The sequence below is a fragment of the Salvelinus alpinus genome, chromosome 25, assembly GCF_045679555.1.
Source record: "Salvelinus alpinus chromosome 25, SLU_Salpinus.1, whole genome shotgun sequence".
Classification (NCBI taxonomy): Eukaryota; Metazoa; Chordata; class Actinopteri; order Salmoniformes; family Salmonidae; genus Salvelinus; species Salvelinus alpinus.
This window is the reverse complement of record NC_092110.1, coordinates 10,648,255-10,664,125: the sequence shown is the minus strand read 5'-3', so window position 1 is coordinate 10,664,125 and position 15,871 is coordinate 10,648,255. Positions and strand designations below refer to the sequence as shown.

The 15,871-nt window shown below is 42.4% G+C and overlaps 1 protein-coding gene across 4 annotated transcripts in view; it reads left to right on the top strand.

The window, feature by feature from the left end:
• tecpr2 (tectonin beta-propeller repeat containing 2) overlaps nt 1-15,871 on the top strand; it is a 33,489-nt gene that overhangs the window by 9,130 nt on the left and 8,488 nt on the right. For all 4 annotated transcript variants that reach the window (XM_071365580.1, XM_071365579.1, XM_071365581.1 and 1 more), the window contains exons 12-16: nt 1,119-1,299; nt 1,660-1,801; nt 4,961-5,201; nt 6,400-6,489; nt 6,693-6,926. In XM_071365580.1, the coding sequence (XP_071221681.1) occupies nt 1,119-1,299; nt 1,660-1,801; nt 4,961-5,201; nt 6,400-6,489; nt 6,693-6,926 (888 nt within the window). The remainder of the gene's footprint in view (nt 1-1,118; nt 1,300-1,659; nt 1,802-4,960; nt 5,202-6,399; nt 6,490-6,692; nt 6,927-15,871) is intronic.

Genomic DNA, 15,871 nt, shown 5'->3' with positions numbered 1-15,871 from the left:
TGTCTGCCTCTGTCTAGCCTCAGAGAAACCCTCTGAAATGGGCAGGATTTGTCACAGAAATTGGGTGGTGGCAATGAGATAAATATACACTTTGGTGACCGACATCAAAAAAATTGAAGATTAGGGATTGGTGGGTATTGTGTAGCTGCAGGCTTGTAATTTCCAGTGGCACATTTAATTTCAATTAGATATGATAAACTAAGAAACTAATGGGAGACTGCTATACTGATAATATGGCTAGATGTTCTTTACTATTCGGCCATCAGATTTGCCACCAATGCTCCCTATAGGACACATCACTGCACTCTATACTCTCTGTAAACTGGTCATCTCTGTATACCTGTAGCAAAACCAACTCGTTGATGCTTATTTATAAAACCCTCTTAGGCCTCACTCCCCCCTATCTGAGATCTACTGCAGACCTCATCCTCTACATACAACACCCGTTTTGCCAGTCACATTCTGTTAAAGGTCCCCCAAGAACACACATCCCCGGGTCGCTCGTCTTTTCAGTTCGCTGCAGCTAGTGACTGGAATGAGCTGCAACAAACACTCAAACTGGACAGTTTTATCTCAATCTCTTCATTCAAAGACTCAATCATGGACACTCTTACTGACAGTTGTGGGCTGCTTTGCGTGATGTATTGTTGTCTCTACCTTCTTGCCCTTTGTGCTGTTGTCTGTGCCAAATATTGTTTGTACCATGTTTTGTGCTGCTACCATTTTGTGTTGCTACCATCCTGTGTTGTCATGTGTTGCTGCCTTGCTATGTTGTTGTCTTAGGTCTCTCTTTATGTAGTGTTGTGTTGTCTTGTCGTTATGTGTGTTTTGTCCTATATTTATATATATTTATTTTTAATCCCAGCACCCGTCCCCGCATGAGGCCTTTTGCCTTTTGGTAGGCTGTCATTGTAAATAACAATTTGTTCTTAACTGACTTGCCTAGTTAAATATAGGTTAAATAAAATAAAAAATAAAAATAATAGCCTAGACATGGCATGATTACCATTCTGTTTACATACAGACATGCACTCACTCACTCACTCACTCACAAAAACACAACAAATGCACTAACTCACAGACTAATCCCTGACTGTGGTCGTGGTCCCATCCTGCAGGGTTGAGTGTGGACCGTCCATGTGCGCGGGCTGTGAAGGTGGACTGCCCGTGCCCAATGACCCAGATCGCAGCACGGGGCGGGGTGGTGTGGGCCCTCAGTGAACACAGGGCCGTCTTCTACAGAGAAGGCCTCAGCAGCTACTGCTCTGAGGGGGAAATGTGGAAGTATGACAAAATCAGGTAGAACCTTTTCTGTGTGTCATAGACCCCAGTAACAGTGATAGTTGAGTTAGCTATGCTTGCTTCTTGTGAAACTCATACGGGTTGTCATGTGTTTGTTCTAATGAATTGTAATCCAACAATGACTCTTTCACCTCTTTTGAAAAGAGGAAGGAAGATGTGTGTCATACAGGTCTAGTAACAGTGAAAGTTAAGTTAGTATGACCAACCTGGGTTAAAATCCACCTCTCCTGCACACCAGAAGACTGTGTTAGCTAAAGGGAGCTAATGCATGTCTTCAGGACTCACTCAGGCAATGTTGGCTATGCTTTCTTTGCTAATCATCACGTATTTGTGTGTGTGTTTTTCCTCCTTCCAAAGTGAGAGTCAAGGTCTGGAGCCCATCTGTATAGCCCTGGGAGAGAACAACACGGCCTGGGCTCTGGACACCGGTGGAAGTCTGTGGTTCAGGACTGGAGTCACTGCCAAAAAGCCCCAGGGGGACGATGACCACTGGTGGCAGGTTGGTATACTATTGGAATTGTGTTCAATGTTACTCACACGGTGCTAGGGCTGTGGCGGTCACAAAATTTTGTCAGCCGGTGATTGTCAAACAAATAACTGTCGGTCTCACGGTAATTGACCGTTAATTAACATAAACACATTTAGCATCTCCTGGCTTCCACACATAGCCTACAAGGCATTTTTTTAAAAGTCTAATAAATCCATGTAAAATAGCCTACACCTTCACAATAGATCCATGATTTATTGTAGACAGGTCTAAAAAAGCATGATATGAAGAACATGTAGTCTATTTCAGAAGAAAATAATAGCATACTCTGAGTTGTCCTTATGATGTGGCTATTCCAAAGGGCTGTGGACTTCACTAGTTTATTTAGCAGACAAGATTTGCTTATAGTTCCGTGGCATTATTTTATAGTATGAAGAATCCAATTGAACAAAGCTGAATAAAATATAAATATTTTCCCCAAACGATTTGAGGGAGTACTCTCACATGCGGATATTCTGTGTTGAGCGGTTAACAAAGAAATATTCTTACTTTAGAGTTATTAATGTAACTTTAGTTGATGTACAAATGTTGGGCTATATGTTTAGATTTTTAATACATTGTATGGCTGCGTGACGAGACTCTAAGGATGATTTGAGTTGCTTGAAAGGCATGAGCTCTGCTTTGTTTTTTGCACAGGCTGTACACACTCCAAAAGTCTCTCATTCACCATTTGACAAGCACTCGATAATGCCTCGAATTTCACAGCGGCATCCCCTGTGACCGTAATGCACCCTAAAAAAATCCATGCCTTTTGCGGCCAGGAGTGCTGTGTTGTGCCGTTCTCCCTGAGTGTGCTGCGCAATCAGAAGCGCCTCTCACTCACATGGCTCGCCGTCGCGTGATCGGGTCTTTCTCACAGGCTACAAGTGAAGACACACATCGGGGATGCAACTGCTCGCGTCCTTATCCAATTCCGAGGTGCATATTGAAGATAATGGAAGAACTGTCCACATTTACTTTTCATCAGCCAACAAGATGAGTAGGCCTAACGAACAGCAAAAGCACTAGCCTATGTCAATCTACTGTGCCTTTAAACAGCTTGGAAAATTCCAGAAAATTATGTCATGGCTTGAGAAGCTTCTGATAGGCTAATTGACATAATTCGAGTCAATTGGAGGTGTACCTGTGTATGTATTTCAAGACCTACCATCGAACTCAGTGTCTCTTTGCTTGACATCATGGAAAAATCAAAAGAAATCAGCCAAGACCTCAGAAAAAGAATTGTAGACCTCCACAAGTCTGGTTCATCCTTGGGAGCAATTTCCAAACGCCTGAAGGTACCACATTCATCTGTACAAACAATAGTACGCAAGTATAAACACCATGGGACCACGCAGCCATCATACTGCTCAGGAAGGAGATGCGTTCTGTCTCCTAGAGATGAACGTACTTTGGTGCGAAAAGTGTAAATCAATCCCAGAACAACCGCAAAGGACCTTGTGAAGTTGCTGGAGGAAACGGGTACAAAAGTATCTATATCCACAGTAAAACGAGTCCTATATCGACATAACCTGAAAGGCCACTCAGCAAGGAAGAAGCCACTGCTCCAAAACCGCCATAAAACAGCCAGACTACAGTTTGCAACTGCACATGGGGACAAAAATCGTACTTTTTGGAGAAATGTCCTCTGGTCTGATGAAACAAAAATAGAACCGTTTGGCCTTAATGACCATCGTTATGTTTGGAGGATAAAGGGGGAGGCTTCCAAGCTGAACACCATCCCAACCGTGAAGCACGGGGGTGGCAGCATCATGTTGTGGGGGTGCTTTGCTGCAGGAGGGACTGGTGCACTTCACAAAATAGATGGCATCATGAGGAAAGAAAATTATGTGGATATATTGAAGCAACATCTCAAGACATCAGTCAGGAAGTTAAAGCTTGGTTGCAAATGGGTCTTCCAAATAGACAATGACCCCAAGCATAATATCAAAGTTGTGGCAAATGGCTTAAGGACAACGAAGTCAAGGTATTGGAGTGGCCATCACAAAGCCCTGACCTCCAGCCTATAGAAAATTTGTGGGCAGAACTGAAAAAGCGTGTGCGAGCAAGGAGGCCTAGAAACCTGACTCAGTTACACCAGCTCTGTCAGGAGGAATGGGTCAAAATTCACCCAACTTATTGTGGGAAGCTTGTGGAAGGCTACCCAAAACGTTTGACCCAAGTTAAACAATTTAAAGGCAATGCTACCAAATACGAATTGAGTGTATGTAAACTTCTGACCCACTGGGAATGTGATGAAAGAAATAAAATATTAAAATAATTTATTCTCTACTATTATTCTGACATTTCACATTCTGAAAATAAAGTGGTTATCCTAACTGACCTAAGACAGGGAATGTTTACTAGGATTAAATGTCAGGAATTGTGAAAAACTGAGTTTAAATGTATTTGGCTAAGGTGTATATAAACATCCGACTTCAACTGTATGTTTGACATTTTGATTTAGAATGGACCATTATCATGTACCTGTCTCAAAACAGGGGCAGCGGTAAAAAATGTATGTACTTAAATAGCGAATGGAGGATGCTTTTCCCCATGGTTTATTTTCACACCTGTTGTAAATATAAGCAATGTGCTTTATATTAGGAGAGTTGAGAAATAAATATAGGAGGCCTAGCCTATAGAAAGCTGATCCTGCTATTTTTAGTAGAGGCCATCACCCTGTTTTCTTGCACAGTTGCGTAACCTATTGAAATGAGCTCATGGGCTCTCATGAAGTGTGTTTGGTTAGATTATCAAATGCATTTGCATTGATGTCAGAGTGATTAGAGGGACAATAAAGTGCTGAATACCAGGCAGTTAGCAAGTTTGGTAGGCTACTAATGACCAGCAGCAGCATCAGAGCTTGGAGAAGCCTAATTACCGCGACTAAATGGTCATGTGGAATTTGACTGCCTTCATGACTCGTGACCGCCGGTGTGGCGGTAATACAGTCACCGCAACAGCCCTACTCACACCCATAATTTCCATCAGTCCTCTATTTTGCACTTCGATCGTTTTTTAAGAATGTCTATTTTTAAGTCAAAGGGGTTGCATTACAGACTTCACCCTGAGATGACTGGCACACCTTCTAATGCTTATATATTTCTGGCCTTTTGTTCCCTCCCTCAGGTGAGCATCACAGACTATGTGGTCTTTGACCAGGGCAGTCTGTTCCAGACTCTGATCCAGGCCACTCAAAACGTGGCCACGGCCACCAAGGCCCCGGTGGAGCGGGTGGCAGAGTGCCTCCGTGTGGCCTTCCTCTCCCAGCAGTCCCAGTGCCAGCCCAGCCTGGTCTCTTCCAACACCACTGGCGTCTGGATTGCATCTGGCAGGAACGACTTCCATGTCGCCAAGGGCAGCCTCAGCGGTATGTTATTAGACCTCAATACTTTTTTGTTAGCTCACCAAGCTAATGGCTAGGCTTAAGCTTGGTGGGTTAACACAGATGTTCAGTCAGGAGCCATTTTAATTGTTGTTTTCTGCATTGGAATGCAATTTATGGAGTGACATAACCACATTCCATAGAAACACAGAACTTCATCAGCTATGCCTTCAGCCCAGTTCAGATACAACACCCAGTCAAGACGAGACTAGATGGTTTTAAGCAGTTTTAGAACAACGTTTATAAAAAATAAAAATAAAAATATAAAAAATAATTTTAAAAAATCTGAGAAGTGTCGTTTTAGAATGTCTCATGTCTCATTTTAGAATGTCTCATGTTCAATTTTCAACATGTCAAATCTTAGCAAAATACTTGAAACGAGACGGGTCCGTTTAAATGAGAAATAAAATAAAATGTTATTGGTCACATACACATGGTTAGCAGATGTTAATGCGAGTGTAGCGAAATGCTTGTGCTTCTAGTTCTGACCGTGGAGTAATATCTAACAAGTAATCTAACAATTTCACAACAACTACCTTACACACACAAGTGTAAAGGAATGAATAAGAATATGAACATAAATATATGTACAGTGAGCTGATGTTCTGTGTTTAGCCAAGCAGGCTAGCTAGCTATTTTGCTGCAGTTAGATACCCCAGCTTGCTGATATTTCTCTGACAAGTTGCAAAGTGTGCCTGGTTTCTGGTGCATATATTTCATAATACTCGTTTTCTACAGCACCGTTCCTACAGCACCATTTCTACAGCACCATTTTCTTCAACACTGTTTTTTAAATACATTTTCTATTTAACCTTTATTTAACTAGGCAAGTCAGTTAATTAAGAACAAATTAATTTGCTACAACAAGCGGCAACTTTTTCTCAGTTTCGTCACATCCTTGTAAAGAGGCACCTTTACCGTGGAAACGGTCTCAACCGTGCGTCCTATATTTTTGATCTGAATTCCACCGTCTTTGGTCAGCTGTTATACAACACAAATGTCGTTTTTTCTCTCCTTATGTCGGCTGTTCTATCTGAACGGGCTTTAAGGCAAAAACTATTTGCATTTCTTTACTGACACCTTCTCAAAGGTCAAAGTGTGTTAAGGCAGTGTGATGGACAGTGACTTTTTTGATAATACTGCAGGGTGTTTAGTGTGACAGTGATGTTTTGTGACCCCACAGGCACGTTCTGGCAGGGTGTTGTACCCAGAGGAACCGTCTCTGCCACGAAGTGGGCCTTCGTCTACTCCTCGGCTTTACTCAGTAAAGAAGGTAGATTGGTGACCACTCTTTGTGAACACATAACATTATTACTACCACCCCTCCACCTTATGGCAACAACCCATCTCAAATAAATGTACAGAAATAGAGAAGACTACTCCTTTGACATTACATTTACATTACATGTTATCTGTGTCTCTCTGTGTATTACATCACCAACATGTGGCTGTGTTTGTATCTATCTGTCTCTGCAGGGAGCTTCCTGTGGCTGGGCCAGAGCAGGAAAGACCTGTTCTGTGTTTGGGACCAGGATGGTCAGATGCACCCCACCACGGTCCAGCTGCCCCAGGACATAGAGATGGTGCAGCTCACTGCCTGCCGCGATGCCCTGTGGGGACTGGACCATCACGGCCGTGTCCACATCCGCACCCTCTCCACCAGCTGCCCCACTGGCATGCACTGGAATCTGCTTGACCTCAGCCAGCTCGGTAAGACCATACTGTTCACACATAGAAATAACATTGGTTGCCTCATCAGGCAGATCACAAGCTAGGGTAGCTAAGTTTAGGCTAGATGCTAAATGCAAAAATAACTTTGTGATTTTGTTTGCTAAATTGGTGATTTAGTGGCCTCACGGGGAGATTGATTGCAGTAGTTTTGTGGTATTTCCTCTCTGTTTTGTATGAAAACTATACTGAACAAAAATATAAACGCAACATGTATAGTGTTGGTCCCATGTTTCATGAGCTGGACTAATAGATCCCTGAAATTTTCCATATGCACAAAAAGCTTATTTCTCTCAAATGTTGTGCACAAATTTGTTTACATCCCTGTCCGTGAGCATTTCTCCTTTGCCAAGATAATCCATCCACCTGACAGGTGTGGCATATCAAGAAGCTGATTAAACGGCATGATCATTACACAGGTGCACCTTGTGCTGTGGACAATAAAAGGCCACTCTAAAATGTGCAATTTTGTCACACAACACAATGCCACAGATGTCTCAAGTTTTGAGGGAGCATGCAATTGGCATGCTGACTGCAGGACTGGCCACCAGAGCTCTTGCCAGAGATTTGAATGTTCATACAGAGGCGGCGCTCTTAGTGACCGGGGACTTTAATGCAGGGAAACTTAAATCAGTTTTAACTCATTTCTATCAGCATGTTAAATGTGCAACCAGAGGGGAAAAAATTCTAGACCACCTTTACTCCACACACCGAGTCGCGTACAAAGCTCTCCCTCGCCCTCCATTTGGCAAATCTGACCATAATTCTATCCTCCTGATTCCTGCTTACAAGCAAACATTTAAGCAGGAAGCACCAGTGACTCGGGTCTATAAAAAAAGTGGTCAGATGAAGCAGATGCTAAACTACAGGACTGTTTTGCTAGCACAGACTGGACTATGTTCAGGGATTCTTCCGACGGCATTGAGGAGTACACCACATCAGTCACTATCAATAAGTGCATCGAGGACGTCGTCCCCACAGTGACTGTACATACATACCCTAACCAGAAGCCATGGATTACAGGCAATATTTGCACTGAGCTATAGGCTAGAGCTGCCACTTTCAAGGAGCGGGACTCTAACCCAGAAGCTTATAAGAAATCCCACTATGCCCTCCGACAAACCATCAAACAGGCAAAGCTTCAATACAGGACTAAGATCGAATCGTACTACACCGGCTCCGACGCTCGTCGGATGTGGCATGTCCTGCAAACTATTACAGACTACAAAGGGAAGCACAGCCGAGAGCTGCCCAGTGACACAAGCCTACCAGATGTGCTAAAGAACTTCTATGCTCGCTTCGAGGCAAGTAACACTGAAACATGCATGAGAGCATCAGCTGTTCCGGACGACTGTGTGATCACACTCTCCGCAGCCGATGTGAGTAAGACCTTTAACCTTTAAACAGGTCAATATTCACAAGGCCGCAGGGCCAGATGGATTACCAGGACGTGTACTCCGAGCATGGGCTGACCAACTGGCAAGTATCTTCACTGACATTTTCAACCTCTCCCTGTCTGAGTCTGTAATACCAACATGTTTCAAGCAGACCACCATAGTCCCTGTGCCCAAGAACACTAAGGTAACCTGCCTAAATGACTACCGACTCGTAGCACTCACGTCTGTAGCCATGAAATGCTTTGAAAGGCTGGTCATGGCTCACATCAACACCATTATCCCAGAAACTCTAGACCCACTCCAATTTGCATACCGCACCAACAGATCCACAGATGATGCAATCTCTATTGCACTCCACATTGCCCTTTCACACCTGGACAAAAGGTACACCTATGTGAGAATGCTATTCATTGACTACAGCTCAGCGTTCAACACCATAGTGCTCTCAAAGCTCATCACTAAGCTAAGGACCCTGGGACTAAACACCTCCCTCTGCAACTGGATCCTGGACTTCAAGAAGGGCCGCCCCCAGGTAGTAAGGTAGGTAACAAAACATCCGCCACGCCAATTTTCAACACGGGGGCCCCTCAGGCGTGCGTGCTCAGTTCCCTCCTGTACTCCCTGTTCACTTATGACTGCACGGCCAGGCACGACACTGACAACGATGAGACAGCCTATAGGGAGGAGGTCAGAGACCTGACCGTGTGGTGCGAGGACAACAACCTCTCCCTCAATGTGATCAAGACTAAGGAGATGATTGTGGACTACAGGAAAAGGAGGACCGGGCACGCCCCCATTCTCATTGATGGGACTATAGTGGAGCAGTTTGAGAGCTTCAAGTTCCTTGGCGTCCACATCACCAACAAACTAACATGGTCCAAGCACACCAAGACAGTCGTGAAGAGGGCACGACAAAACCTATTCCCCCTCAGGAGATTGAAAAGATTTGGCATGGCAGATCCTCAAAAGGTTTTACAGCTGCACCTTCGAGAGTGTCCTGACGGGTTGCATCACTGCCTGGTATGGCAACTGCTTGGCCTCTGACCGCAAGGCACTACAGAGGGTAGTGTGTACGGCCCAGTACATCTCCGGAGCCAAGCTTCCTGCCATCCAGGACCTCTATACCAGGCAGTGTTAGAGGAAGGCCCTAAAAATTGTCAAAGACTCCAGCCACCCTAGTCATAGACTGTTCTCTCTGCTACTGCATGGCAAGCAATACCGGAGCGCTAAGTCTCGGTCCAAGAGGCTCCTAAATAGCTTCTACCCCCAAGCCATAAGACTCCTGAACTGCTAATCAAATGGCTACCCAGACTATTTGCATTGTCCCCCCTGCACATTGACTCTGTACCGGTACCCCCTGTATATAGCCCCACTATTGTTATTCACTGCTGCTCTTTAATCATTTGTTATTCTTATCTCTTACTTTTTTGGGGGGTATTTTCTTAACTGCATTGTTTGTTAAAACCTCTTATGGCTGAGATCGGCTAAGATCCCGTTAACGGGATCGATTTGACAACAGCCAGTGAAAGTGCAGGGCGCCAAATTCAAACAACAGAAATCTCATAATTAAAATTCCTCAAACATACAAGTATTTCACACCATTTTAAAGATAAACTTGTTGTTAATCGCACCACAGTGTCCGATTTCAAAATGGCTTTACGACGAAAGCACACCAAACGATTATGTTAGGTCAGTACCTAGTCACAGAAAAACACAGCCATTTTTCCAGCCAAAGAGAAGAGTCACAAAAAGCAGAAATAGAGCTAAAATTCATCACTAACCTTTGATGATCTTCATCAGATGACACTCATAGGACTTCATGTTTCACAATACATGTATGTTTTGTTCGATAAAGTGCATATTTATATCCAAAAATCTCAGTTTACATTGGCGCGTTACGTTCAGTAATGTTTTGCTTCCAAAACATCCGGTGATTTTGCAGAGAGCCAAATCAATTTACAGAAATAGTCATCATAAACTTTAATATAAGATACAAGTGTTATGCAACGAATTAGAGATATACTTCTCCTTAATGCAACCGCTGTGTCAGTTTTCAAAAAAACTTTACGGAAAAAGCAAACCATGCATTAATCTGAGTACAGCGCTCAGACAACAAAACCATGTTGGAGTCAATAGAAGTCAGAAATAGCATTATAAATATTCACTTACCTTTGATGATCTTCATCAGAATGCACTCCCAGGAATCCCAGTTCCACAATACATGTTTGATGAAGTACATCATTTATGTCCAAATACCTCCTTTTTGTTTGCCCAGTAATCCAAATTCATGAGGTGCGAGCAGACTAAAAGTCCTAAAGTTCCGTTACAGTCCGTAGAAACATTTCAAACGATGTATAGAATCAATCTTTAGGATGTTTTTATCATAAATCTTCAATAATGTTTCAACCGGAGAATTCCTTTGTCTCCAGAAATGCAATTTAACGCAAGCTAACTCTCACGTGAACGCGCGTGGTCAGCTCATGGCACTCTGCCAGACCCCTGACTCAAAGAGCACTCATTCACCCCTCCTTCACAGTAGAAGCATCAAACAAGATTCTAAAGACTGTTGACATCTAGTGGAAGCCTTAGGGAGTGCAATATGACCAATATCCCACTGTATATTCGATAGGCGATGAGTTGAAAAACTACAAACCTCAGATTTCCAACTTCCTGTTTGGATTTTTCCTCAGGATTTTGCCTGCCATATGAGTTCTGTTATACTCACATACATCATTCAAAAACTTTTAGAAACTTCAGAGTGTTTTCTATCCAAATCTAATTATATGCATATCTTAGCTTCTGGGACTGAGTAGCAGGCAGTTTACTCTGGGCACCTTATTCATCAAGCTACTCAATACTGCACCCAGCCATAAGAAGTTAAGGGCTTGTAAGTAAGCATTTCACTGTAAGGTTTACACATGTTGTATTCTGCGCATGTGACAAATACAATTTGATTTGATTTAATTAGTCTATTATAAGCCACCTCAAACGTAGTTTTTGAGAATTTGGCAGTACGTCCAACCGGCCTCACAACCGCAGATCACGTGTAACCACGCCAGCCAGGACCTCCACATCCGGCTTCTTCACCTGCGAGATCATCTGAGACCAACCACCCGTACAGGTGATGAAACTGTGGGTTTGCACAAACAAAGAATTTCTGTACAAACTGTCAGAAACCGTCGCAGAGAAGCTCATCTGCATGCTCGTCGTCCTCACTAGGTTCTTGACCTGATTGCAGTTTGTTATCGTAACCAACATCAGTGGGTTAATGTTCACCTTCAATGGCCACTAGCATGCTGGAAAAGTTTGGTATTCACAGATGAATCCCGGTTTCAACTGTACTGGGCAGATGGCAGACCGTGTATGGTGTCTTGTGGGCTAGCGGTTTGCTGATGTCAGCGTTGTGAACAGAGTGCCCCATGGTGGGGTTATGGTATGGGCAGACATAAGCTACAGACAACAAACACAATTGCATTTTATCGATGGCAATGTTAATGCACAGAGATCAAGAGGCCATTCGTTTTGTTACTAAAGCACCTTATACGACCCACCACTGCGACCTGTATGCCCTAGTCGGCTGGCCCTCGCTACATGTTCGTCGTCAGACCCACTGGCTCCAGGTCATCTACAAGGCTATGCTAGGTAAAGTGCCGCCTTATCTCAGTTCACTGGTCACGATGGCTACACCCACCCGCAGCACGCGCTCCAGCAGGTGTATCTCACTGATCATCCCTAAAGCTAAAACCTCATTTGGACGCCTTTCCTTCCAGTTCTCTGCTGCCTGCGACTGGAACGAATTGCAAAAATCTCTGAAGTTGGAGACTTTTATCTCCCTCAACAACTTTAAAAATCTGTTATCCGAGCAGCTAACCGATCGCTGCAGCTGTACATAGTCCATCTGTAAACTACCCACCCAATTTACCTACCTCACCCCCCATACTGCTTTTATTTATTTACTTTTCTGCTCTTTTGCACACCAGTATCTCTTCTTGCACATGTTCATCTGATGATTTATCACTCCAGTGTTAATCTGCTAAATTGTAATTATTCGATTTATTGCCTACCTCATGCCTTTTGCACACATTGTATATAGATTCTCTTTTTTTCTACCATGTTATTGACTTGTTTATTGTTTACTCCATGTGTAACTCTGTGTTGTCTGTTCACACTGCTATGCTTTATCTTGGCCAGGTCGCAGTTGCAAATGAGAACTTGTTCTCAACTAGCCTACCTGGTTAAATAAAGGTGGGAAAAAAATAAAAAATAAAAAAAATAAAAAATTGTCATGCCATTCATCCGCCGCCATCACCTCATGTCTCAGCATGATAATGCAAAGGATCTGTACACAATTCCTGGAAGCCAAAAAATGTCCCAGCTCTTGCATGGTCTGTATACACACCAGACACACCCATTGAGCATGTTTGGGATGCTCTGGATCAACGTTTATGACAGCGTTTTTCACTTCCCACCAATATCCATCAACTTCACACAGCCATTGAAGAGGAGTGGGACAACATTCCAGAGGCCACAATCAACAGCCTGATCAACTCTATGCAAAGGAGATGTGTCACGCTGCATGATGCAAATGGTGGTCACACCAGATACTGAATTGTTTTTCCGACAGTTAAAAAAAAAAAAGTTTTCTGTGACCAACAGATGCAAATCTGTATTCCATTCATGTGAAACCCATAGATTAGGGCCTAATTAAGTTATTTAATTTGACTGATTTCCTTATATGAACTGTAACTGTATGAAATTGTTGCATTATGCATATATATTTTTGTTCAGTGTAAATGTTTTCCACATTTCATTATACTGTAGTAACTAAGCCATTTTGTTTGCAGATGTTAAAGAAACATTTTATATATATATAAGCATTCTTAAAAATGATATGGCCATTTCATAACTGATCAGAGCTGAACATTTATTCCCAGTGTGACATACGTATCTAGCACATGTTGTATGTCTAGTCTGTCAAATGTCAGCCTGTCTTTTGGTGTCAGAACCATATAGCTGCATACTTTCACACGCCCATCGTAGTGTCCCCACCAGCTTACGTTTCGTGTCCCAGTGGTCGGCAATGGTACTCGCACCTCCATACTGCAGTCTGACTTTGACCTAGTTCATGTCTCTATATGAGGTTGTCTTTCTAGTCCTAGTTACGCCCCTCAGGAATACAGAGAGAGCAATAAACTAGCACTCCTGAAACAGAGGATCTGGATCTAGAGGCATTGTCTTGAGTTGGCTGCTGACACAGATTCAGCAGGCAGGGGCTGCTGGGAGTCTCAGACGTCACTCGCTTCCCCAGTTTTACTAGGGAGTTTTTTTTAACTTATGAATAGGCAGGTGGTACTTACATAAGACTTTTTTGTAATAAGGTCCTCCTTGAGCAAGGTGTCAAAGTTCATGCCAGGCAGGGAAATTATAAGAGCAGTTCCTCCTACTACAAGTCAAGACCTTTCAATACTCCATGCTGAAGGAGTGTCTGATAAGTTCTCCAAAGAAATCCTTGTATTTTTTTGGGTGAAATGTTTACATTGCCTTTTAGACTTTTTTGGGATGTACCACGTCTCAAGCAGTAAGCTGACATGTCTGCAGAAAACACATGATTCTAAAGAGATATTAGGCCTATGTATTACCGTCATTTGGCAATGAGTCCCTACCCTCCATTCCAAGAGGTTAGTGCCATTTAAAATTCATGGGAAGTAAGTTATCTAACAGCAGATAGATTTCAACCCTTCGATAGATGCACCAGGGTCTTGGTAGAAGCTTTAGTGTTTGTTTATTGAAGAGGTTCAGGTTGTATATGTTCTGCTGCTGGAAAGTGGCTGGATACAAATAGACAGCCATGTGACGACAGCAGACAGCTGTAGCCAGGCCATATTGGGCTATGTGTGCATCACAATGTAACATGAGAGGGGAGGGAGCTGAGAGTACACACATTTTTAGCCATGTTCTGTTAGATCATGTGGTCATTGACACTAAGTGCTAGAACACTGCACAGGAATCAGGACAGGGACAAGAGTGTTTGACACCTTTCACAGTTCATTATAGTTCATGAAGGAAGTTTTAAAAGTTATTGCATAATGAAAATACATTTGTAAGTGAAACTTATTTCATGTAAGACGTTCATTGGGTGTCGAACATTTAGATTATTTGTTATAAAAGATTGATTTACTATATAATAAAATGATATTTTTGTAAGGGAAATAATCAAGACTGGGGAAATAAATCACAAAGCATTGGTCTGCCTTGTTGGGTTCTCCATGTTTGACATAAAGAAACATTTAACAATGTTTTATCATTTGTTTCTCAATTGGCATCTTGTCCCTGATAAAACTACTAGTAAACTTAGGGCTGTGGCGGTCATGAAATGTTGTCAGCCTGAAATGTTGTCAGCATCTCCAGGCCTCCACACATACAAGTCGCTGATGTGCCACTTTGGAACATCGAAATTTTAAAAAAAGTATAATAAATCAATTTAATGTACACCATCACAATAAACCCATTATTTTTTTTTAGTCAGGTCTAAAGAAACATTATTATATGAAGAAAATGTATTTCAGAAGAACAGAATATGAATTGGCCTACTGTAGGCCAATGTTATCTGGCTATGCGCCGTGCCATAGGCTGTAGGCTTGTTTATTTAGCTGACAAAATAATACCATATAGTCCTGTGGTATTATTTTATATGATCTTATAGTAAAAATAATATAATTGGACTTAGCCACTGCATATCCTTTCTATTTTACTCAGCTATGTTGAGTGTAAAAGTGAACATTTTGAAACAGGTCCTATACACTAGATTTTTGAGTTATTTGGGAACTTTAGTTGTGAATGATACAACCTTAGAATGTCTTAGAAATCAAGACATACAGTATATGGGCTGCATGGTGCGACTATAGGCTATCTATTGATGATTTGAGAAAGTAGCAAAAAAAAGCTTGCCTCAGGCTGCACAGCTGTTCTCTCATCAAGTGATAATATTTTCACCCATCACACTATATTCAATTTAATCTTGTCTTAACTAATATGAAAATAGGCAGGAAGAGGGGAGAAAAAGACATGTCATCTGTATGCACTCAAATAGCGAATTGGAGGCCTCGCGCTTTTCCACGTGTCCGTTTTGTAGGCTACTTCGGGTTTATATCGGAGCACGCGCTTAATATGAGCAGCTGAGAAATAAATATAACAACACTTATTTCACTCCAAGCATCAACCACTGCTTGATGAGCATACTCTCGTTGACCCAACAGGTGATATTCCGCCCAAACTGTATGCCATGGGCTGTCCCAGCTACCCAGTGTTTAATTTGGGAAACCAAGTGAAATCTGTTCCGGAACATCAATAGTGACATGTTTTCGCAAAACAAATCATATTTCACTAAACTGTTGACAGCCCGTCTGCGCGCTCGAAAAAGGAATAAAGGAGAGAGAGGAGATGGAAACGCATAGTGGTGAGATATTCTGTATAGCTAAATGTAATGAGTAACCCAATTAATTGTGAAAATATAAAACAATCACTATTACT